Genomic DNA, 27,088 nt, shown 5'->3' with positions numbered 1-27,088 from the left:
CATCGTGCTGTTGATCACTACCTGTTGAGCCCGACAATCTAGCCAGCTTTCTATCCACCTTACAGTCCATTCATCCAATCGATATTTTTTTAACTTGCTGGCAAGAATACTGTGGGAGACTGTATCGAAAGCTTTGCTAAAGTCAAGATATATCAAGTCCACTGCTTTCCCCATATCCACAGAGCCAGTTATCTCATCATAGAAGGCAATCAGGTTGGTCAAGCATGACTTGCCCTGGCTGAATCCATGTTGCCTGTTCCTGATCGCCTTCCTCTCCTCCAAGAGCTTCAAAATGGATTCCTTGAGGACTTGATCTATGATTTTTCCAGAGACTGAGGTGAGGCTGACCAGTCTGTAGTTCCCCAGGTTCTCCTTCTTCCCTTTTTTGGGCACGATATTTGCTTTTTTCCAATTGTCCAGAACCTCCCCCGATTGCCACGAATTTTCAGAGATAATGGCCAATGGCTCTGCAATCACATCAGCCAATCCCCTCAGCACTCTCGGATGCATTAGATCTGGACCCATGGACTTGTGCATATCCAGCTTTTCTAAATAGTCCTTAACTTGTTCTTTCACCACCGAGGGCTGCTCACCACCTCCCCATACTGTGTTGCCCACTATCACTAGGTATTTATTTTAAGTTTATCCCGGATATACATGTCAAAACCTTCTTCTGCATTGAATTTGCAGTAAACACTCCCTTACAGATTATTACAAAATCTAAAGGTCCTAAGAAAAGTCACATGGACAAGGAACATGACTGTACAGTTGACCTGAGTTTCTCTCCCTAATTTGTTATTTTATTTTTAATGGAAGCTTCCTATTGTAGGAACAGGTACAGTATCTAAAATCCTCATAAGACTATTTAGAATTTACCAGGAGTGTGGTATTTCAGTGATACTTTCTTTCATCAAAGGCATCTCAACCCACATGTTAACAGTAAGGTAGCACACACAGTAGGCTTGTTAGAATTGAAGGTCCTTTCCCAGTTAGAATTCACGTATGTTGTGGGGGAAGAGGTGTAAGAGCAAAGAGGAGGCTCTGGAGTTCACTGAAAACTGAATTCCAGCACTTTGGCTGACAGAGCATTAACAAGTCAGTTAGGAATCTGAAACACTTGTTGGAGTGTGCAGCACCAAAACAGAAGCGAAAGAGGATATGAGTAGAATGTGTGTTCTGCAGAAAAAACAAGGAAATACATGTAGAGCATTTCTTTTCCTACACAGACAAACAGTCTGTTTTCACTAGGAAAAAAGCTTTTCTTTAATTTGACAGGAACTCAAGCTCCAAGTTTGCTTTTTCTGTTCCAGCTTTGATAGAATCTCCAGATCAAACTCATTAGTGTTGGTTAAATCCAGGTTTGCTGATAGAAACGTGTGAGACCGCAAACAAAATCAGTATTAGGCTTCAAGAGAGGATGTGCCTCTTTAATTGAAAAAGGCAGAGCAATCATTCATTTATTTAACCCAGACATGATTATAATCTGAAAACCTTGAAATCCTCTTACACAACTGTTTTGGCAAGCCTCTCTATGTTCCAACAAATATTAAACTGTGCTTGCCATTTGTCTAAGGAATCTTGCATTAATAAACATGAAGAAGAACACTTTTACCTCCCACACTCAATGACAGAAGAAAACAAAGACCAGCTGTATTCATCAATGGATCCTTGTTCTGTGCATAAAGGCTAATTACATTTTACTTCAAGCCTACACATGGAAAACTTTACTGCTGCCATCTTGTCAAATTCAGCTTCTGATATTCCAGCTGACACACTGCAATGACTGCACATCATAAACTTTTTTGTCATTAACACCTTCAGTGCCCTAGACATGAGATATCTGTCCAATAAAAGGGGCCAGGAGAAGGGTGCTCAGATGACAAGTTTCCCAGAAGAATATTAAGTGGTCTACCTGCTCATTAGTGAGAAGGGGAAATCTTTATGCAACACATGACAAAAGGATTTAATACTATTAAAGGTTTTAATTTCAGAAACTGATCTCATTCTAAGCTGCACTGCTAGCAAATGGTCAAGAACATGGTTTCGGTTGTGCTTAGCTTTGCACATACCACATTGTACTAGAAAACCACCAAAAGATAAACAAGAAATTTTTACACATTACGTTTCAGATTCATAACGATTCTAAACAGTTGCTGTGAAAAAATCCAAGCCCGCTGAGATACGCAACGCCTTAACTTATTCTGCTGTGTTTTTCTTTTTTTATAATATTCAGAAACATTTGAAATGTCAAAAAATTACCACCGATCTCTGAATTCCACAATCGAAAGTCAAACAACCAGTATTAACTTAAAAAAAGAAAATTAAAAAAAATTTGACTTCCTTGTCTGTACCATTCCATTCATCTGCATCAAATCACAGAAGGCCAGAACCACTTTTTTTTTTTTTAGCCATATTGAAGATAATCACATATATATTTAAATTAAAAATTTACAATCTGTCAAGGCTATTAGCAGCTCAGATTATTTAGACCAAAAGAATTTAAAAAAATTAATTCCCCTTTCACCCTTTTTGCTGTTTGTTTACTTTTCACGTTTCCCTCAACTTGGACAATGAAAATACACTATTAGTTTAACTTTCATTTATAGTCAGTTCCCCTTTCATGTTTTCATGGATTTGCAAGTTGCAAAATGTGGGGGTTGCAAACACTGAAGGAGATTGTTTTACAAAACTATTTACACAGGAAATAAAAAAACAATCATAAGAACAGGTTTCAGAGTAGCAGGCGTGTTAGTCTGTATCCGCAAAAAGAAGAACAGGAGTACTTGTGGCACCTTAGAGACTAACAAATTTATTAGAGCTTATGCTCTAATAAATTTGTTAGTCTCTAAGGTGCCACAAGTAATCATAAGAACATTTCTGTTGATGTCAAATTTAACTAAGGTTTTAGAAAAGCAAACTTATAGAGAGGACAAAATACATGCCAGACTATATTCTTGACTCAGGCCGCAAAATCATTGCTTTACAGAACACAATGAAAATGTTATCTGATGTGCTACTTGTTGGTTCTACTTAATTGTAGATTGCCAGCAAGGATCATAGGCGAGACCAACTCCAAATATTCTGTATATAAATATCTCAGAAGGAAAAAAATACACCAGATGGTCTATCAAATAGTTTAGAGTAAAATTTTTCCCACCTTAAAATAATTATAGTGGAAGGAAATCCCACTTTTTGAAAAGAGGAAATCCACCATTCTGCCAGTGAAATATTTATATAAAAAACAAGAGTTTACATGTTTATGTTTGTACAGCACCCAGTACGTGTGTCCTCATCCATGACTGAGGACTGTGAATCCACTGTAATAGAAATTTTTAATAAAAGAGCTAGTATCATCAATGACACCAACCCATGGAAAAGGATAAGCAAAATCTATGTTAATTTCTAGTTCCATTAGAAACACAGTTATCAGTGTGTATCAGTTGGAAAAGAATGCAATCAGTAAGAAAACAAAAATACATCCAAGTTCTGAGTAAGGTGTTTCAAACAAAAGAGAATTTAAAAAATGCATTTAAAATTTAATTAAGAGTGTCCATGTAAGAAGGGGATAAAAATTGTTTCTATAGTAAACACCGAACCTTAACAATTAAGGGCCCAGTCACAAGTTTCAAGCACTGTAGCTTGAACCTCAGAACTTGCAAGATTAGTCCCTAAAGAACTAAACTTTGATGCAGATTTGGACACAACTGAAGAATGGTTGCCAACAGGCCTCTACTACAGACAGATCTCTACCCACCAACATCTTATAGACAAAAACATGACCACCACATTCCTCTTATTACTAAGGACTAGAGATTATGGCAATATGCTATGGCCCAGTGTAAGGGGTAATGTTTAGTTGCCATGGAGAAGCACAGGAGGGAGATTGTGACTTGGAGAGACAATCTTCTTCCTGGTCTCCCTACTGCTCCACGGAGGGAATAAACTGTCCAAAGTCCTTATGCAACACAGTATATGTTCCTCTAGCATGCTGGTTTGTTAGCTGGGACAGCACCAAGGCTCCACCCACTCGCTGTCCTGTTACACCACCTCCTGCCTTGCCCACCCAAGACAGGAGAGAAACTAGGGACTCTGTGGAAGACACACTAGTGTAATCAGTCTCAGTACAGGATATTAAATTATGCCAATGTTTTCCTACTTATTTCTCCTTCAAAACCACCTCCATCTCATTCTTCTTTCCAGTTATAACATGCAAAATTAGGAAGGTGGGATACTAAAGGAAGATATGTAAGAAGAAAATAGTGAAATCTTACTTGGCAGTAGTTTCTTCATCATATTTTGTTTTCAGGTCAAATAATTCTGTCCGAGTTTTTTCCAAGGCTAGAAGGCATAAAACATTGAAAGGTTACTGGTACTGTAACAGACCAGTACTTTGTGCAATGCAAAAGGGCTATGCAATTTTTTATCCCACTATAAACTGTTTCCTGTTCAAAAATCATCTTGCATTAAGGATTCTACCTGACCAAACAAATAATGACTTCGATGATGAAAAGGTTTTAAGAGTTAGTTTTTCTGTATTTTTTAATCTGTTTCTTTTGAATTGTAAAAGTTTCCAGTTACTATTCTGCTTAATGTAGCTAGACATTATTCATTTCTCATTGCTCCTTCAACTAAAATATTTATTCCAATCAGTCCATGGAGTCAAATTTAAATATCTTGTGTTCACAGGGAAAAGGGAACCCAGTGGGCCCTACCTTAGATGGATTGGCAAATATAACTGTGCAAGGATGAATAGCAAAGTAAATAGCAGGTTGCTTGATGTGAAGCAGAAATAAGGTTCACGTTAAATTCTGACCATTATATATAGCACAGATTAGGGGTGTGTTAGACCAGAGCGCACTACAATGTAGAAAGGCAAACATGGATGTAGTCAGCAGCTCTGTGGCCTGTTTTAGTTGCAGGAACATTCCAATGACGTATCTACTATACTATACAGGTTTTACCCACTACAGCCACCAATAGTTGGCTAGAGCACAAGTGTGCATTTATTTTACAGATACACAGAATTTAAGGCCTGAAGAGACCATTAGATCATCTAGACTGATCTGGCCCAGGCCATTAAATTTCACCCAGTTACCGCTATACTGAGCCCAATAATTTGGATTAGACAACAGCATTTCAGTCTTCAGGGAACTAAACTGCTGTGTGCCAGAGGCAGAGGACAGGGGAGAGATCAAGATGCCACCAATGCTTGAGGCCCCTGGACTAAGAAGCCCAACAGAAGCTTTGATTTGCAGGGCAATTTTTAAGCATTGCTGGATCTTCCCCAAATCTTAACGTAGACTTGCAAGATCTGGTTCAAGCTCAGTCCAGATTTCCTTTCATTGTATTTATCCTACCACCAGCCTGGCCATTGGTATAGATCACAACAGCAATGCCAAACCTGTTTGTAAAGCTTGAACTTTGTGTTCGGCCTCCTCCAGCTTCGAGGCTGTCGACATCTGTGTTTCTTGCAACTTTCTGAAAAAGAAAAAAGGAGAGATGAAAATGGACCTGGTGATCTTGTTTACCAACTTAATTGTATTTTGCAATTTTGAGAAAGACAGAGATTAACCAGCTCAACTGTAATCAGGCAAATGACAACACCATGTATACTACAAGATACCACAATGGGAACCATAAGCCAATTTCTCACTGGAATGCTGTGCATATTTTGGAGTCCCGGTTATTAAAATTTTAACAGTGTAGCTACTTCAAAATGTAAGCTGTGAACAGAATACAAGAGTTGACTGCTATCTAAATGATATCTTTAGTGGAAGGTTTTCCGTAGCATAATTTGTTTTGGAAATGTCACAGACATTAAGAAAATTGTCACCACGCACCCGCTGTTGTACAAAGTTAGCATAAGAAGAATGATACATTTCCATTTTTTGGTCATAATGAAGGAATTTGTTGCTATAAATGATATCCTCAATAGATCTGACAGCTGTTTCATCATAATTGCAATGGATTCTAGATGCAATAACAGTATTAACCACCCTCTAAAAAAACTGCACATTTCAAAACAAATATTACAATGTTATTTCCTATATAACAGGATCAGACCTTTCAATATGCTCGCCTTTCTTATGTCCATAAGCAATGTCCCCTTGTTTGTGTCAGTTACAGCACACGCTTTCATGTCACTTGGCCATACAATCACCAGACTCTTTGCTAAAGGCCAGACTTATAAAGCCTATACTAGGCATAGAGTTGCTGTGACATCCTTCTGGAGACTTTTAGCTAGTCTGCAGATTTTAAATAGTAATGATGGTGCATAAAGTGCCCAGCATCCTAAATGTCTCCCTGGGGAACATGTTTAAAAAAAATCCTATTCAGACAAAATCAACCAAAACTTTCTAACTGTCACAGATCTTGAGTATTACTTTGTATGTTTACGTATTCTCTGATACAGTAATTTTGAACCAGACAATACATTTTCTTTTCTATCAAACTTATTAACAAGTATCTATGGAAAGAAACTCAGGTCAAAATTCTTTTTTTTCCCCACATTAAACTATATAATTTTAGGTTGCGTTTTGTGGTCAAAAAGCACCTCTTTAACACATACCCTTTTCTGTAATTAACCTTCCACTGAACTGTCATTTGCGTGTGTGTGTGTGTGTAAGTAAACTGGATTTGATAGAAACAAGAAACTTTGGTCCTATTATACAACAAAAAGTAACTATAAAATATTGATTTTTAAAAAGTATGTCCCAGTTCACATGTAGCTTCATCCTACTCATACCTTAATTTAAATGATCAATCCAACCACCCACACAAGCAGCCTAGGAAAATGGTCGGCCTTGAAGTATGTACTGAAGATTCGCAGATCCAGCCACTGTTGGACTAAGTGAGGGGTACCTAAGTTGAGGGTTCATCACTGGAAAACAACCTGTGAACACCCTCTTCTATAATATACAGTCTAACTTCCCTGACAGGTAATCTCAATTATAGAAAAGGTTTTTAGTTAGATATTGCTAGCTTTTGAAAAATTGGAAATGCTTCCAAGTTTGCTTTAAAAAAAAAAATCAATAATTAAGTGAGAAATTAATTACATATTATTTTGAGATATAGGAGCATGCAAACTCTCTTCAAAATTAAGTTCTGAGTGAGATACACAGAGCTCTGCCTCAATGCCAGATTCCTGTTACCATGCAAGCAGGTATCCGTATTGCTGGATACAATATTTCCTCAGAAAATGCTCTGTGTTGAACTGATGTACAATGGTACTGTGACACACAAGACTGACTGAATTACATTGTCAGCTAATGGAGAAAGATTAGCGTCACAAAGGACAATCCAACTAATGAAGAATAAAAGTAGGTTTGCACTCTTCTGAAAGTAACATCCCAAATACATCAGTGCAGTGAAGTAACAATCTGTCCTTGTTTCACTTATTCACTTGCACAATTGTCTTTCTGTGTAAAACTGAGTATCAAATGATTCTGTGTCAAACAAATCACTAGAATGATTCAATGTATGAGCTGTCTCAATGAACTGAAGGAAGGACCCTAGTTGGGGAGATTAAGCAGAAAAATATGATTTCCTTCCCTCCATACAACACCTATACGCACAAACACTCACCTCTCCTTCTCTGCAAAGTCATTTTGTAATTTTTGTTCTTTTTCAAGAGCTATATTCTCTGCTTGGTTCTTCAGGGTCTGTTCATATTCTCTGATTTTCTCTTTAAGCGCTTTTATTGTAACCTCTACAGAAAAACAATAGGCAAAGAATGAGTTTACACAGCTCCATGTGGCTACAAGAATACAAGGCTTTCTTTACCCTGTAGGCTCAGTGTGTTTTAAACTTTAGGCTCTTCAACTCTGACACAAAATCAATGGATACGAGTCCCTTCAGAAACCTTTTACTCCCTAAATGCTAAATTGAACTTTAAACGTTTAGGTTGAGAAGGATCAATGGATTTTGCTGGGAAGCAGAGCTACGGTTTCTATAACATGACTGAAAAAAATCAATTGTAAAATATAATATCACCTTATTAACTAGTCTCAAATTAGCTCTCTACTGAGTGGAGATAAATAAAGTTCCACTGTGGGTTTAAGTATGAATTTACACAAATAGTCCATTCATATTATTGTGCTCATATAAAAAGAAGCAGTTTTAATATGGCTCTTGTACAGATTCAATCTTTCAGAAATAGAACACACCAGCTTCAAAACTGATGAAAAATATGGCAATTAGGATTTAACTGCTGTGTTAACACACAGATCAGATTAAATAGACAAACTGGAAACCTTTAGATTTTTGTTACAGTAACTGACATTTGGCATGGAGACTCCCACTCCACCCATCTCTAAGGGCAGAATTCTTTACGCCTTAAGGCTTACAACAAGAAAGCAAGACATGGACCAAAACAAGTGTGCTTTGCAACAAAAAGGGGGTCTGGAAAGAAATCATATTTAGAGAAGACTCGTAAGCTGGAGTTACTTTGATGCTGCCAGGGAGAGATGTAGCACTCCAAGAAGTTACATTATTTGGAATATTGGTGGAAGGAGAAAAATATTACCAGGTACAAAAAAACTGTCCATAAACAAGTTGGAAAGACAAATGCCACTATAAAAATTAAAGCCTACAGATTGAAATTGATCTAACTTATACCATGTAAAATTAGGTCAATGGAATTTTGTTACTATAAAACCAGAATAAGTGAGATCAGAATCTTGGTGTAGGGAGCACAGAGGGAAAAGTCAGAGCCATTTTGACCAACTAATAAGGAAGAATTGAAATGATAACAAATGCACATAACCAACCACCTGCTTTTGACTAAATAGGACAGTACTTTTAGACATTTTAAAAAAATCAACTGAGACTCATTAAATCATATCATGGCATGGTGTCCCTTTTTGCCATATCACTCAATCAATCATATTCTTGAAAATCCAAGGGAAAATTCTTCCTTCAGACCTGCAAAGTAGATCTGAACACTGATATTTTCTTTGATGTGCAGAGTTGGTATTTGCCACTTGGACTGGAGAGAATTTTGCCCTAAATATTTTCATCACTAAAATGTAAGAAAACAAAATGAACTAAGTAATATAGAGAACTTAATTCAGCACTGGAATGAGTAAGTGCAATTCTACTAAGGACCATGAGAGCTATTTCTGCTTGCACCCTGAGACTTTAAAAGAAAAAAAAAGTACTAAAATGCCTGATTCATTCAAAGCTACATGGATGTGAAGAAGTACCAGTAAAGGGTCATGATTTAGGCCCAAACCCTGTTCACACCTATGCTCACTTGAATAGTTCCAGTGAAGTCAATGGAATTACGCCACTCCAGGAAGTATGCACCTACTATATAATCTGTACTGGCTAAAACTCAATAAGCAATTACAGAAATACCACTCTGGGGGATGGCACTTACAGGAACAAGAGAGTTTTGCGAGGGAGTTCTCCAGGTTAAGGAGGAGAGATTACGTTATCCTTGGGTGAGTTTCTCAATTTGTTTGTTTTTGTCTGCTTGCTTCCTTTCCATGTGCTTGGTAGATTGACAAATATAGTGTGGTCTGTTTTGGGGGCTGTGTGCTGAGCCAAGCAGCCTACTAATGAGCCTTCTAGCCTGCTATCCTTTGAACCCTAACCCCTCTAGAATCCCTTGACAAGGGGGCAGGGCTAACTCAAGGAGAACAGGAGTTTAAAAAGCCAGCTCCTAAGTGATCAGAGGAGCTAGTGAACAGAAGCAGCAAATGGGAGTTTTGCAAGGGAGACCGACAGGCAGATTCAATCAGAAAACATACTCTAAACTTAGACCAATAACTCCCCTCCCTCCCCCGCAAAAAAGCAACCCTCCAACTAAACAAAACCAAAACACACACACACACAAAAAAACCCTGCAAGAGTAAAAATCATGCAGGCAGAAATCCAGGAGCAGATTAGGGGCTATCTAGTTTATTACACTGAATGTGGCATGTTCAATTATCTGCCTTGTGGGCAGGTGGCATGTGTGCGCATACAGTGCAAGCAACTCTTGACCTCCAGTAGATACAGTACAGGCTCTAGAGGCCAGAGTGGCTGAACTGGAAGAGCTAAGGGAAACAGAAACATAGACAAGACTTTCAGGCACACAACAGAGTGGTCCCACCCCCAATCTGACAGCCTCTGTACTGTTAAGGAAGATGAAAATCTCAGGTAAGGAGTGCATAAGGCTGGAGCAGAAGGAAACAATCCTATCATTGGGACCCTCCTTCCAGATTATGTAATGGTATCCTCTCACACTGAGGATATCCCTCCAGGGCAGGGAACAATTATTAGAAAGAGACAGGTAATAGTGATGGGGATTTGATTATCAGAAGAGAAGGTTACTCACCTTGTGCAATAACTGAGGTTCTTCGAGATGGTTGTCCCTGTGGGTGCTCCACTTTACGTGTCTTGACACACTGCGCTTGTAGTTGCAGATTTGTGATAGCAGTGCCTGGTTGGGCCGTGCACGCAACATTGCCATCTTCCACAGTTCTGAGCCGTAACATAGTGGTGTGCAACCAACCATTCCTCAGTTCCTTCTCTACCTCAGAGAATCGATTTTAAACTCCAAAGTAGAGGGGTAAAGGAGGAGGGTAATGGAGCACCCACAGGGACAACCATCTTGAAGAACCTCAGTTGCTGCACAAGGTGAGTAACCTTCTCTTCTTTGAGAAATGTCCCTGTGGGTGCTCCACTTTAGGTGACTGTTAAGCAGTGCCCCTCAGTGGAAGGGAGGGGCTTCGGAGTTGCTGTAGCAATGATGAATAGCACCATGAGTCCAAAGCGAGCATCCAGTGCTTATTGTTGTTCAATGGCATAGTGTTTTGTGAATGTAGGGGCTGATGCCCAAGTTGCTGCTTTACAAATGTGAATGATAGGTACATTATTGACGAAGGCTACTGATTTTGAAAGTACTCTAGTCAAATGTGTACGGATGTCCGTTGAGACTGGTAGATGAAAGTTTTCATAACACAGATTCTTCCTGATATCCATCTTGATAGTTTCTCACTTTGATTGTTCCATTATTGAGACAAATAGTCTTATAGATTTTCTGAATGGTTTTGTTGCATTTATGTAGAAAGCAAGAACTCTGCAAAAGTCTAGTGTGTGGAATGATTCTTCCCTTTCATCTGCATGCGGTTTTGGAAAAAATACAAGTAGATAAGTTGATTAAGGTGAAATGGGGGGGTGACTTCGGGTAAGAATGTGGGATGTGGTCTTAAGGCGACCTTGTCCTTAAAAAAAGTTGTGTATGGGGGCTGTGCCATTAACGCCCCTGGTTCTCCCACATGTTTGGCAGACGTAATGGTGATAAGGAAAGCCACCTTCATTGATAAATGTAGCACCAAATATGTCACCAGGGATTCAAATGGTTAACCCATGAGTGTGTGCGTAAGATGAGGTTGAGGTCACGCATTGGCGGGGGGAGTTGTAACTGTGGGGTACGTGTTCTCAATACCCTTAAGAAAGCGTTTAGTCATCAAGTGGGCAAATATAGAGCTCCTCTCCATTTTGTCGTGTAAAGAGGTGATAACTGCTAAGTGTTCCTTGATGGAGCTTCTGGAAAGCCCCGATTTTTTAGGTTAGAGTATGTAGTCCAAGACCCTCGGTAGAGGGGAAGATGTTGGTAGGATGTTTTTATCCTGGCACCATTTCCACTTGTAGACATAAGTCCCTTCTTGTAGTGGGACTGCAACTGTTGAGCAATACTCCTCTCAGCCATGAAGTAACCAAGCCTTGAGGTGGAGAACTGCGAGGTTGAGATGGCGGATGTGACCCGTGTCCTGAGTTATAAGGTGAGGTACTAAGGGAGGGCTGAAGGTGGGCGTGTTGCCATTCGTAGAAGGTATGGGAACCATTTTTGTGAGGTCCATGTAGGCACTATTAGGATTGCCTTGGATTTGTCTCTCTTGATCTTGTGTATGACCCAATTTAAAAGTGGGATCGGTGGGAATGCATACATCAGTGGTGCATCCCATTTGATAAGGACAGTGTCCCCCAGAGAGCGGGGGTCCCAGTCCCGCATTGCAGCAATATTGTGGGCATTTGGGGTTCAGTGCTGTTGCAAATAGTCTATGGTAGGGAATCACCATAGGCTGAATATTGTATGTAGAATTCCGGGATCCATTTCCCATTTGGGAGTCTGTGCAAAGTCTCTGCTTAGGATGTCCACTGTTGTGTTTTGGCACCCTGGAAGGTAAGATGCTGATATGTGGATGTTATTGTTGATGCACCAATTCCAGCCCTGTATTTCCTCTGTGCATAGGGATTGTGATCATGCACCCCCTTGGCAGTTTATGTAGAACATCATGCTACATTGTCCGTGAGGATCCTGAAGTTTTTGTTTTTGATAAGAGATAGAAAGTGGTTGCATGCATTGCGAACTGCTCTGAATTCTAACAGGTTTATATGTAGTATGGACGCTGATGGGACCATCGGCCCTGGACGGTATTGTTTAGTAAATGTGCTCCTCATCCTATCAGAGAGGCGTCCGTAGTGACTGTCATCGTTGGAGTTCTTGTTAGGAATGGGACACCTGGGTAGACATTTGTTGGTTGTGTCCACCAGTCGAGTGTGTCCTTTACCTTGCCTGGCATCGTGAGATGTCTGTTTAGGCTGTGCCTGCGTGGGATGTACACTGTTCAATGCCAGGATTGTAGGCATCTCATGTGAAGCCTGGCATGCTCAACAACAAATGCCATTGCTGCCATGTGTCCCAGTTGATGGAGACATGTTCTGGCAGATATTTGTGGACTGTCCTTTACCGCTGAAATTAAGTTGATGAGCGTGGTAAAGTGTTGTTGAGGTAGTGTTGCTGTTACGCAGTCAAGATGAGCTCCGAAAATTCCAGTTTCTGGAGGGGAGTCAATGTGGACTTTTGTCTGTTTATCTGCAGACCTAAGTTTGTAAAGAGGGTTATCGTGTTCTGAGTGACGCCTAATGCTTCGAGCTGGGGTAGTGCTCTTATGAGACAGTCATCCAGATATGGAAATATCATGACGCTGTGACTGCAGAGTGTGCTGCCACTACTGCTAGTACTTTTGAGAACACCTTTGGAGTGGCTGAGAGACTGAAGGGTAACACCTTGTATTGGAAGTGGTGTTTCCCTAGGGTGAACCTCACGAATTTCCTGTATGCGTGATGGATAGTAATGTGAAAATACGCATCCTGGGAGTCGAGGCTGAGAGCCAGTCCCCTTTCTCTAATGGTGGAATTATAGTTGTTAATGTCACCATTTTGAAATGTTGAGTTCTTACAAAATGTGTTTAGTTTTCTTAGGTCCAAAATGGGTTGCCACCCTCTGGTTTCTGTGTTAGAAAATAATGTGAAAAGAACCCTTTTACCTTGTGTTGTGCTGATACTGGTTCTACTGGTCCTAGTTGCATGAGGTGGTTTATTTCTTATTGCAACAGATGCTCATGAGAGGGGTCCCTGAAGAGGGATGGGGAAGGGGAGCAGGTGGGTGGGAAGGAGATAAAGTGGATGGAGTAACCATTTTGAATTATTTTCAGAACCCATTTGTCTATGGCAGTGGCTCCCAAACTTTAACCACCTGTGAACCCCTTTCACTAAAATGTCGTGTCTCGTGAACCCCCTCCTAAAAATGAATATTTCCAGGGATTTTTTCCTTTACTTGAATATAAATTATAAAAGCAGTGATTTTGGAAATATACAATTTGTTTTATGACATGATTATTACACATTATTTATTATTATTTATTACAGTATTTTTATTATATTATGAAACGGCAACACTTCCAAGATCTCACTGTCATAGCTTGTATCACTTTGAATAAGCCTGTTATAAGACAAGGCTCCTATGTTTCATCAAGGAGTATGAGATGTGAAACAGCATGAAGGTATTTAAGAAGCCAACTCAAAGAGTTCCTCCTACACAAGCATTCAAGTCTTGAGGAGGCCAGGCAAACAGCGCATGTTACAACAAAGCCTAAACTTGTTCTTCATAATAATTTTAAAAACAATACTAGCTGCCTATTTAATTTTAAAAACAGCAAAAAATATCCACCTCCCTTTCCATTTCTTATAAGGAGTCTTGAAGTTTTAATCTCCTCAGTGTGATAGATATGCTTGCTTTGATCTGCTTAGCTCTTGGAAGTCCAGGGGCTCCGGGCTGCTGGCCCCGTGCTGCCTGGAGTCCTTAGGGACAGCTATGTCCGCTATTAGGGAATTTTTTCCTGAGAACCCCCTGTAACATTTCACGAATCCCAGTTTGGGGACCTCTGGTCTATGGTGATGGTCTTCTAGACCTGGTAGAATGGTAGCAGTTGATCTCCAAATGGGGAGATAAGTTCTGTTTCCAGCATTGGAGAGAGTATTGGTCTCAAGTCCTCAACCACACCTTCAAAATAGTTGTCTCAAGCTGGATATTTGGGACGTCGAGGATTGATTTTGCATCTGCTAATGCCTGGAATGTTTTTGTTTGCGGCATTGGTCATATTGTCCGTACGGTTGTGTATAGGAGGATGAACGGAATCTCTGTAATACCTGCCTTCCTTCTTTTTATTTGCAGGTGCAAAAAATACCCAGTGATTTTAGGGTGGCCCTGGAGTCCTTGAGGGAGTCTTGTCCGTAAATAGTTTCAAGCTTTCAAAGGGCAGGTCTTCCACTGTTGACCGCGGAGATGCACGGACTTCCCTGGGGAGCCATGATGCACGGTGCATGACCACTGATGTTGCAATGGATCTTCTGGCTGGGTCTGTTGAGTCAAGTGAAGCTGTAGCGCCGTGCTGGCAATGAGGTGGTCTTCAGCAATGTTGGCTTTACACTGTTCTTTTTTGTCATCTGGCAATTTTCTGGTAATATGGTAATGTTATGGTAATAATTATGGTAATTTTCACTCCATGCATTTGAAGAAGTGGGTTTTTTACCCACGAAAGCTTATGCCTAAATAAATCTGTTAGCCTTTAAGGTGCCACCAGACTCCTCCTTGTTTTTGTGGATACAGACTAACATGGCTACCCCTCGGATATTAATGAACTCTAATCTATCTAACAAGAAAGAGAGGGTGCCACTGATCGCTCCAACTCAACCTAAAGGTGGTAGAGAAGGAACTGAAGGATGGTTGGCTGCGCACCGCTATGTAACCCCTCAGAATGGTGCAAGAAAGCAACGGTGTGTGCACGGCCCAATTGTTCACTTTTGCTACCACAAATCTCCAATAACAAGCACTGGGCATTAAGACACCTAAAGTGGAGCACCCACATGGACGCTCCTCAAAGAAAAAACTATAGATAGCTCGGTTTGTGATGACCAGGAGAACCTCATACTAAATTGCCTGTCGGCTGCGAAGGCTGCGGAGCTCACGAGACATCTAGACAGATATATGTGCAGTGCTAGGTAGCAGCTAGTGGTCGTGGTCCATGTAGGTACCAGTGACACAAGGAAAGGCAGGCAAGAGATCCCAGAGGCCAAATTTAGGCTGCTAGGTAAGGGATTAAAGTCCAGGACCTCTGAAATGCTTTCAGTTCCATGTGCAGGGCCAGAAAGAGAGGCAGAACTGCAAGGTCTCAATGCATGGATGAGATGACTGTGTAGGGAGGAGGGTCGTAGGAGTATTACAAGCTGGGGAACCTTTTGGGAAAGGAGGAACCTATATAGGAAGGACATGCTCTACCTAAACCAAAATGGAACCATACTGCTGGAAGTTCCTTCCCTGGAGATTTTCAAAAGGAGACTGGATAGCCATCTATCTTGGATAGTTTTTAGACAACAAATCCTGCATCTTGGCAGGGGGTTAGACTGGATGACCCTTGCAATCCCTTCTATCCCTAAGGTTCTATGATTCTATGTAAAATTAAAAAGTTGTAGAGAATTTTTTTAACTAAGGGCTGGGGGAAAGCTGACAGATGCAGAGACTCCCTTAGGGATGCATTTATTAATGGGGGAACTCTATATCCTAGTAAACAGGATACAAAAGAAGTTGGTAAAGTACACGTAGGAGCTAGTGAGGAAGAGTCGAACCCCAAAAAAGAGTCCTATTTAAATACAACACCTAAAGGCAAGCAACTGAATATTGACAAAATGTACAAGTGCTCTTATAAAAATGCTAGATGTCTAAATTTTAAGATGGGTGAACCAGAGTGCCTGGTATTAATCAAGGATAATGATATAATACGCATCGTGGAAACTTGATGGCATGAGGATAATCAGTGGGACACAGTACTGTAATACAATGGTACAAAATATATAGGAATGACAGAGTAGGTCATGCTGGTGGAAGAGTGGCACTATATGTGAAAGAAAGCATAAAGTCAAATAAAAGTAAAACCCTTAAATGAATCAAACTGTACCATAAAATCTTTATTGATAGAAATTCCATGCTTGAACCATAAGAGTATAGCAGTAGGAATATACTACCAACCACCTGACCAGAATGGTGACAGCAACTGTGAAATGCTCAGGGAGATTAGAGAGATTGAAAAAGCAGATGCAGCGATAATAATGGAGGATTTCAAGTATCCTCAAACTGACTGGGGTATGTGTCACCTCAGGAAGGGATGCAGAGAGAAAATTCTAGACACCACAGATGCTGCTGGTGGAACCCACAAAGGGAGAGGTAATTCCTGATTTAGTCCTAAATGGAATCACAGGATCCAGTCCAAGAGATGACCTGCTCCGTAACAGCAACCACAATATAATTAAATGTAACATCCTTGTAAGGGGCAAAATGCCAAAAGAAACCCATCACAGCAGCATTTCACTTCAAAAAGGGGAAGTACATAAAAATGAGGAAGCTAGTTAAACAGAAATTAAGGAATAGTCACAAGGTGAAATGCCTGCCAACTGCATGGAGACTGAAAACTGCAAAATAGAGGCTCAAACTAAATGAACATCTCAAACCAAACCAAAAAGACCAAAAATATGCCACAATGGCTAACCAGAATAAAAGAGGCAGTTAGAAGCAAAAAGACATCCTTTAAAAATTGGAAGTCTAATCCTAGTGGGGAATATAGAAAGTAGCAATCAAGTGTAAAAGTACAGGAAGGCAGGCCAAGAAAGAATCTGAAGACCAACTAAGCTAAGGACACAAAAACTAACAGCAAAAAATGTTTAAGTACATCAGAAACAGGAAGCCTAAACAGTCAGTGGTGCTACTGGATAATTGAGGTGCTAAAGGAGCAATCAAGGAAGACAAAGCTAAATGAATTCTTTGCACGGGTCTTCACTGCAGAGGATGTGGGGGAGATCCCCACACCCGAGTCATTCTTTTTAGGTGACAAAACTGAGGAACTGTCCCAGACAGAGGTGACTATAAAGGTGGTTTTGGAACGAACTGATAAATTAAACAGGATTAAGGCACCAGGACTAGATAGTATTCACCCAAGAATCCCGAGTAAGCCTCTATACCAGATGACTGGAGGATAGCTAATGTAATGCCTATTTTTAAAAAAGGATCCAGAGGAGATCCTGCAGATTACAGGCTGGTAAGTACTAAGTAAATTGGTTGAAACTATAATAAAAAGAATAAATTTATTAGATACATAAATAAATATGATATGTTGGGAAGAGTCAACAAGCATGTGAACAAGGGTGATCCATTCGATATAGTGTTGTTGGACTTTCAGAAAGCCTTTGACAAGGTCCTACACCAAGGCTCTCAAGCAAAGTAGGGAGTCATGGGATAAGAGAAAAGATCCTCTAATGGATCAGTAACTGATTAAAAGATAGGAAACAAAGGGGGGTAGGAATAAATTGTCAGTTTTCACAATAGAGAGAGTTCCCCAAGTATCTGTACTGGGACCTGTGCTGATCAACATATTCATAAATGAACTTTAAAAGGGGGTGAACAGTGACGTGACAAAATTGGCAGACAATACAAAATTACTCAAATTAGTTAAGTACTAAGCTGACTGCGAAGAGTTACAAATGGATCTCACTAAACTAAGGGACTGGATGACAAAATAGCAGATGAAATTCATAGTTGATAAATGCAAGTAATGCATATTGGAAAACATGATCCCAACTATACATACAAAATAATGGGGTCTAAATTAGCTGTTACCATTTAAGAAAGATCTTGGAGTCATTGTGGATAGTTCTCTGAAAACATCCACTCAATGTGCAGCAGCAGTCAAAAAAGTTAACAGAATATTAGAAACCATTAGGAAAGGGATAAATAAGACGACAGAATGCCACTATATAAGTCCAACGATACTGTGTGCAGTTCTGGTCACCCTATCTCAAAAACAGATCATAGAAGATTATGGTTAGAAGAGACCTCAGGAGGTCATCTAGTCCAACCCCCTGCTCAAAGCAGGACCAACCCCAACTAAAATCATCCCAGCCAGGACTTTGTCAAGCCAGCAAAGACCTCTAAGGATGGAGATTCCACCACCTCCCTAGGGAACCCATCTTATAGTTGGACTAAAGGGGGACATGAGAGAGGTCTAATAAAATCATGAATGGTATGGAGAAAGTGAATAGGGAAGTGTTATTTACCCCTTCACGTAACACAAGAACTAGAGGTCACTAGATGAAATTAATAGGCAGCAGGTTTAAAACAAAGAAATGTCAATATTATTTCATATAATGCACAATTAACCTTTGGAACTCATTGCCATGGGATATTGTGAAGGCCAAAAGTATAAATGGCTTCAAAAAAGATCCATCAATGGCTATTATAGCCAAGAAGGTAAGGGATGCAATCCCATGCTCCAGGTATCCCTAAACCTCCAACGGACAAAAACCTTCAGGCACAGATCATGGTCAGAGACAGGATACTGGGCTAGATGGACCATTGGTCTGACCCAGTATGGCCATTCTTATGTTTTTAACTTCATTTAACACCATGTACAACCCATCTATGGAGAGAAATCAAACCACCCTCAACTACTAACAGGACTCTGCAGGTCATTCCTAACACCTTCAGACCATTTCTATTTAAAGTATGGCATAGAACTGCAATTCCAGAGTGAAACACTGATCAAAGAAGATTTGGTACATGAATGAAATAAATACATATAGCATAAAAAAGCCATTCATAATAAATACAAATTTTGTAGTTGCATTAAAGGGCCCAGTCCGGCAAGGTGCCCACTTCCCTCAGCTCCCATTGGTTTCAAGATCACAAGCTCTTCATGACATGTCCTTCTACATGTTTGCATGACATTTAACATAATGGGCCTTGATTCTGACTGAAGTATTTAAGTGTTGCTCCTGTCAAAATAAATAAATAAATAAATAAAAAGCAAACAACCGGAGTTGAATGTCCTTTACACTTTCCAAGATCAGGCCACAAGCTCCTACACGAAGGTGGTCAAAGTGCATGACCAACAGAGTGCCACCAAGTGAACTGTGGTCATGTCTCTACTTTTATCAAATTAGCGCAACTGCCAAACGTAGAGCTCCCAGTATGCAATGTTACATCTGTTGCAGTCCAGTCTGAAGACCTGCATGATGAGGGACCTGCAATCTCAATGGGCCACTCCCTTCATATTAAAGAGAGAGGTGGCTGTAACATGTGCCTTTTGCTGCAATTTAGATGCAGCAAACTATGCCCCAGTAAACTGTCAATGAGACCTCTAGCTGGGCAATGTCTATTCTCCTATGTGGTAGAACAATTTGCTGCTAGTGTAACTCAGAATTGTATATTTACACGGAAACCACAAGTTGTATGTAAAAGGAAATAGGTTTAGAGTGAGCATATTTTGTTTCCTGGTGCAGGAAGCATGTTTTTCTGAAAGGCAAGAAAGCTTGGGTATTTTCAGAGACAGCAGGTTTTTGCACCTTAGATAATGGTCTTTTCATGTACCATGGTCACCTTAAAAAACTTGCCAACTGCCTTAAAAACTGAAACATTACCTCAGTATTTGCACTATTACCTGGCATTCCCTACAGTAATTATACAGAATGCTGCAAGTACTAAGATTATTTTATTAATTTATCTGAGGAAAAATTGAGCAGAGAAGATATACTTTTTTAAAAACAAAATAAAGTTATTAACAAATAGTGGATTAAAAAAAATACTTGTTTGGCCTTAGACCAGTCTTACTATAATCTCAGTATTTAATGACTGCTATGTAACTTCAGTTTGCTAGCTGGATCACTAATAGGTAGTGCTGAAGGCAACAACAGAATGCTTAAAAGAAGAATGCCCAGCTATTACATGATACTGTAGGAAAAGTTCTAAAGGAAATCCTATTGGTCCCGTCAAAGTAAAATAGCCATATGCAGACATATAAATTTCAAAGTGACTATAAGCATGCAATAGTCTCTCTTTATTAAATACCAATATATCTGCACACACTAATTTTATGAAATACAATTAGGGCAAATCCTAACATTCTTCAAACTGCTTCCAACTATTAGAATTACAATCAGAGAAAGAGTACCATTTTTCCCACCTACCTTGATTTTTCACTTCAGCAAATTCCTTGTTGTATTCCTCTAGAGTTTCCCTAAGTTTCTGGTTCTCTGTTTCAATATCATGCATTCGCTGGACTTTCAGCTGAAGCTGCTGTCCTAGATCCAGAGCTGGAACTGGATCTAAATAATAAAAAGACAACAGCAACACCGCTGCAGCTTTAGTAGCTCAGAATCTTGAAATTCTTTGTGGAAGAATTCTCCTTCTTCCTTAGTTAAAATGACATTCAAATGGCCATATGCAGTGGTGTTGTAGTAAGGTCTAGGTCTGATTTACTTTCCTCTACTTCCCCGTGTGTTTTTTGAAAATTATATACAATTCTTTATATTTAGGATCTCCATTATTTTCTAAATGATGAACAGTATCTTTTTAAAGTGACAAAGTATTTTGATAGCATCTTTAAAATGACACAGACTAACGAGACATGAAAGTCTCGAGATCCAATCTATTTTCATGAAAAAGACATTAATGTACAAGATGTTTTGTTGTTCTTTTGTTGAGTAAAAGCAACAAAAAATATATTAAATACTGATTAATGGAGTCCTTTAAATACCTCCCCTTTCAAAGAACCATACTTTTGAATAAGCTTGTACTTTACCATAAGGCCCTCAGCCATAAAGCACAAACAAGTACAGCTGTGGGGATCCATGAAAGATCTGTTATTTGATATCAGAAACTCTTGTGTGAATACGATTACAAACCTTTGGCTCATTTCCTATCAGTGACATTTACTAGTAAACAACTGATGCGAATGCTAATAAAAATTAATTCTGCTAATCAGAAGTTTTATGGTATTTATTCTCTATTTTTCTTACACAAATTAAATACAAATTTGAAACACGTTATGTTCTCTTCTGACAATTCTATCATTTTCTATTCGGCTAAAAACACTGTTACAATACACCTGCCATGTATGGACAGAGAATTTATTCTGGGATCTCAGCTTCCCAGTCAGTGTAGGAAAATGTTGGAGTCCAATGGGCTTATAAAAATTATTGAATGCATTTCTATTATGGGCGCCAGGCATCACTTGTGAAATGACTGCAAAGATTTAGTCTCCTGTTGAGGAATGCTAAACACTAAACTCAGTGGATCAACAACAGTATATATTAGGGAGTTCACTTAATTTTCAAACACCGTAGTCATTAATTTTTCAGACCACCCTCAGTCTCTGGAAACATAATAAGTCTATTGTACCTCTGTTAACACATTAAGCATGAGCTTGTGCGTTTTTCAATATGCCAGCGTTGTTTCACAGTTTATAAAAGAACAGTGCTGGGTTATGTTGAACTCAGAGACATCATAAGTAGCAGTATACTGCATTTTGTTATTTAGTTCAACAGCTTATGACATTACCTTCTTCATAATATAAAATCTAGGCTGCTTGTCATCTGTTCTCTGTACATACATACATAGTTTATGACTACATAGATTTTTCATTTATGTTTTTAGGCCAAATACTTTTCATTATTATTATCTCTATTAAAATATTTATAATAAATCAAATTTAAAATGTTATTGTGGCAGGTGCAGGGGGCCTGGGTAAGGAATTATACATAAAGTTGAAGTTATAGCAGCACTGAGAAGTCCCTACAATATTTATACACATTCCAATTAGGGTGCTGGCTGTCATAACATGAGCCTTCTCCCATGCAGCCAAAACAACCATTACTTAGAATGACCATTTTGTCACATTTCTTCAGTCCAGTGTTTCTCCAGCAGAGTCTGTCCAGCATTTTGGACTACTGATCATAAAGAAAGACTGGATGGTGTCAGTCTATTTGATTTAGGGCTATAATACAAACTTTAAATAAAAAAAATATATATCAAATGAGGACCTAAAACTTTATCCATGATATTTCTATAAAATATTAACGACGTTTGTGCTAGCAGGCTTAAAATACCATAGCCAATACAAACTGTATTCATAAGAACCAGTGTTTGTACACTGCCTTCTATCCCCGTGATTTTTAAAAACTTTTTTTAAGTACATTAATTTTAAAAAGCCAGGATACCCACAAGACTAACAGATTTATTTGGGCATAACCTTTTGTTTTCACTCCATGCATCTGAAGAAGTGGGTTTTTTTACCCACGAAAACTTATGCCCAAATAAATCTGTTAGTCTTTAAGGTGCCACCGGACTCCTCGTTGTTTTTGTGGATACAGACTAACACGGCTATCCCTCTAATACTTGGCACCATACAAGACACTGTGTCTGCTCCAAATAAACAATGCTTTTCTAGACTGAAATTAGGAAGGAATTCAAAGACATAAAAATAACATGTGCATTATAAAGTGAATAATGACTGAACCTTTAGTCAAATTTTCAATCCTTGTAAAGCATTATACTGTAAATAAAAATTCATGCAACCTCATAATTATTCATCAGGACATGTATATTTAATTTAGCTCTATTAAAGGTTAATGCTAAAGTAGCAAACAGTCACAGAATGACCAAAATGTAAAAACAGTCTCCCATGCATTACATTTCAAACTTCACTATCCCTTAGTTGACCAACTAAAAGCTTGCAGCCTTTGAATATTGTTTTGGGATTTGTAAAAGGCATTGCCGAAGTACCTCTTAGGCTTAATTTATAAACAAAACTAATTACTGCATGACAACATAATGACTATGACTTGCTTTGGCTAGAGAGTCAAACAATTAATTTATGTATGTCAAACCCCAAAGTGCATTTTAAACTTTAGAAATCACAGCTTTTTGGTCTTCTTAATTATCTTCAACACCGTTTAAACTTCACACAAGTATTACTGTGTTCAATGTAAGCACCGCAATCTGAAGTCTTTGATGTGCTATTTTCCTTCTTGATTGGTGTGGGGTTTTGGGGGAAAAAAAAATACACAACCAGAACTTGCACATATAAAAGCCTGTCTTTTTATGTTACGCAGATTTCATATAGTTTAATGGGAGCTCACTGACATTTGAAGGAACTGAAATGAAATGGTGATAGTATACAGAAAGCAGCAAAGACAAGCTTCCAAATAATGGAGTGCTTTTTCTCTAAGCTCCAGTACAGCAAAACCTTGCTAATTAACACCGGTAACTGGAAGACTCACTGTAAATGACGGTTTTGCAAGCTAGAGAATAAGACCCAAATCAAGAGTCTGGTGTCCTGACTGGACAAAAGGGCTGACAAGGCGGCAGGGGAAAGAGAGGAAACGCTTAAATCGCTAGTATACAAAAATGCCTACAAATCATTACCACCTGGCATTAGTTAGGTGAGAGGTGAGTTGAGATACCTGCTTTTATGCTAAACCTTTCATTTTATTATGACCTCATCTTCCAACTCCCCATGTCCGTTTTTTCCTGTCTAATCCACCTGTTGCATCCTAACACCAAGACAGAAAATCACCTTTATTTCTATTTGCATAGTGCCTAGCACAGTGGGGCCCTGATCCTTGACTGAGCGTCAGACATAGCACCATAATAGAAATATTAAATAATAGTCAAAACTATTCTTCTATGCCACTCAAGCCCTGAGGATGGATTAGTGTCCACGGAGCTCACCCTTGCCCTAAGCTTTCCATGTGCTGCCCTCTCAGTGCTGCTTCACAACCCCAGCCACCCACCTGGCAGATCTGTGTGAATGCACAGATGTGCAGCATCATATCAAATCCACTACAAATGAGGCTCTGGTCAAGAAGGGAGGAGGGGGGGCTGGATATGCCTCTGAATGAAGACAGACATGCAAAAAGCAACTGTGTTAACTTTGGACAAATGCAGTGTCGTTTTCCTGGCAGATAATACTTCACAATGTACTAGTTAATGCACACTACTGTATTTTGTTTTAAAAAAAAAGCCATATTAATATAAGGCCTCACAACCGGAACTGCTGTTAAACCACTTCTGAGAGGGGAAAGTACACCAATTTTTTGGTGGAGTTTATAAATATGTGGACGAGCCAGGTTGTACTGTGCATATTTTAAGAGCAGGGTTTTAAAGTAAAAGAAAAGTGGATCTCAATAAAAGAATGCACTGCGTTACCAGCCTGAGGTTACATTTCAGCAACTACTATAACTTTTTAACGCTTAGATCAAATGTAAACTCTGCCATAGTATCACAAAGTAAAACTGGACTATCACTGAACAAATGAATTTCCAAAATGAGTTTTCTTCAAAAACAATTCTCCATGTATTGTACAAGCTGGAAAAAGACACAGATCTTAATAATTCAATATAATTGTTTACACAAAGAGCATTGTGGGTACCATTGCCCTCCCCTGTCATTAGGCAGAAGATGAATGCACCCCCTTGTGAGTGCTGTTCATGCAATGACATCACGCTCCTGCATGCGTTACTTTTCGCCAGGGCACTCTAGGCTAATGTAATCATACGATTACATAATTAACCCAGCTGTCTCATTAAGAAAATCAACTGGAATTCAGGGCATAATTAGTCATACAGCAATTAGCATGCTGATGAGCAACTGATGAAAAGCTGTCTAGATATTGACTATGCTGGGACCACCTTATTTATTTAAAAAGGGAAAGAAAAAAGCACCTCAGCAGAAAAAAAAATAAGATCTATTTTAAAGAAGTTAATCTTTAAAAATATTTCTCTGCTAGTACTTGTTTGAAAAGATAGAGAAGTGAAAAAATAGTGAATAGTGAAATTTTTTCTAAATCCTGCAAACAGATTTCAGAAGCAAAAATCAGTTGTGCCCTATTTTATGTAGCTCTTCCCTATTTAAAATTAATTCTTCAATCTGCAAACTAATACAAGACACAGAGACTAATACAAAGCCAGACAGGATAGGGAAATCCTATCAACTAAGATGGAAAAACTGTCACTGTTTAAATTTACAACTCACACAGTATTGGCCAACCCTTAACTATCCCTGACACTATTTAAAAAAAAAAAAAAAAAAATTGAAGACATTTGCATGGCTTGAGGTTTCTTTATAGAAACTGCTTTACGGAGCCTTGAGATTGTACCTGAAATGTGAGAGGTGATGGTTACTTGACTGCTCAGCAAACATAACATTGTCCTAGCCATTTCTGGTATACAGCCGCATTGTTTCTTATATTTAAAACATTCTGTAGGTGGCTAATTGGTATTATGGAAAATGGGAACTCCTAACCACAGAAGGCATGAGTTACAAAGTGCTCCCTAGACTTAACCATAGGGACTGATTCCTGTTTTGCCAACGAGAGAGAATTGGAATGTATGGGATGGAGTATGTTCAACAGGATCAGGACAATGTGAATTTTAAGTTTCCACACAAAGCTTTTACATCAGCATGACTGGGGACTTAAAATTTCTGCAAGAGTAACGTGCTAAAACACAGGTCACTGTACATTTCAGATGTGTCTATATATGTTGTAGGATTTAATTTCTTGCCACAGTGGTAGTATTAAAATATTCACACTTGCACAGTTTCTAACAGTAACTAGTAATGTAATACCGGTCTTGAAATGTACAGGAGAAATGAGTGGATTACCTATATGTTGCTAGGACAGGAAAGATGCAAATCATAAACCTTTAAAAATAATTATAAGCCTCTGATTTCAGAATTTACTGGTGCACTTTTTCAGTGACATACAGGAAAAAGTGTACACAACTCCATACTTAAGAACAGAAAATCAGGTTTCCCATTTTATTTGGTTTAGTAATGAAAATCTGAATAACCTTATAAAAACTTGTTCACCTGATATTTTAGATATGGAGCTTTTGAGGTGATTTTTCAAAACAAAAGTCTGGTCTCTCACCCCACTGTTTCCTCCTCATTACAGGCCTATAACATTGACAACAGTAAGACAGCAAGTTATGAAACACTGCCAGAACTAGTGGCAATTAATATTTTATATAATTGGCAATGTGTTTCCTAAGGTTTGGATCTAAAAATAATTCATCCAATGCACTGTAATTCTTTCAAAGAGACTATTTGTGTTGCTTAAACTATGTCTTAAGTGATGCTTTTTTAGCAATTGTTCTCAAGAAACTCCCACACAAAATGACAAAGCAGTGAAAGAAAACTCCTTAATGTGAGTTTTTTTAAATGTACAATTACAATTAAACGAACAAAAAACCACCACAAAGCCAGTGTACAAGTTCTGCTGTGTCACACTCATTAACACACAGCAAAATGAGTTTATAAATATATCACACACACACACACCCCGCCCCACCTCATCTTTGCAATGAACATTTGTGGTGGAGGTATTCCTTAGGAATATTGTCTCTGGGTTAGTAAAATGGCAAGGCAATGAGTTGTACAAATTCTTGATGGAGTAAATGCAAATGATTTCTTGGGAGATCACATGTGAAAATAATCTGAAAACATGTTTTAGAAAAATAATAATTACATTGTAGCTTTTGAATATTCAAATACCTCACAGCATACTTAATTAATTCATTAATTATTCCCCCCAAAATTCAGGGGTAAATTGAAATAGCCTAGAGAGACCGAGGCAAAGATTTCATGCAATAAACTGCAGCTCTCCTCCTCTTCCCCTATGACTCCACTAGCCTAAGGGACAGAAGAGTTATAGCCCTAATTCCATTTTGAAACAAAGCCCATCATCTCCGCGCGCGCGCGCACACACACACACACACACCCGTTTTATATAGAACATGAAAATGTGCTTTAAAACCAGGAATTATACATATCATCTGTTTTTTCCACTGGGCTGAATTATCCCTTATTTTCCCACTTTTACAAAGCGGAGCATTCCCTCCTGACCCCCAAACACACACCACCCATTTAGAT

At 38.9% G+C, this 27,088-nt stretch overlaps 1 protein-coding gene across 8 annotated transcripts in view; it reads right to left on the bottom strand.

Moving 5' to 3' along the window:
* The window catches only part of CUX1 (cut like homeobox 1), a 398,007-nt gene that overhangs the window by 184,293 nt on the left and 186,626 nt on the right, over positions 1-27,088 (bottom strand). For all 8 annotated transcript variants that reach the window (XM_034752645.1, XM_034752648.1, XM_034752651.1 and 5 more), the window contains exons 5-8: positions 20,344-20,481; positions 7,585-7,708; positions 5,402-5,478; positions 4,272-4,338 (exon numbers count right to left, since the gene is read on the bottom strand). In XM_034752645.1, the coding sequence (XP_034608536.1) occupies positions 4,272-4,338; positions 5,402-5,478; positions 7,585-7,708; positions 20,344-20,481 (406 nt within the window). The remainder of the gene's footprint in view (positions 1-4,271; positions 4,339-5,401; positions 5,479-7,584; positions 7,709-20,343; positions 20,482-27,088) is intronic.

The sequence above is a fragment of the Trachemys scripta genome, chromosome 18 (assembly GCF_013100865.1).
Source record: "Trachemys scripta elegans isolate TJP31775 chromosome 18, CAS_Tse_1.0, whole genome shotgun sequence".
NCBI lineage: Eukaryota > Metazoa > Chordata > Testudines > Emydidae > Trachemys > Trachemys scripta.
Note: the sequence above shows the minus strand (reverse complement) of the source record. Positions and strands in the feature narration are given on the sequence as shown.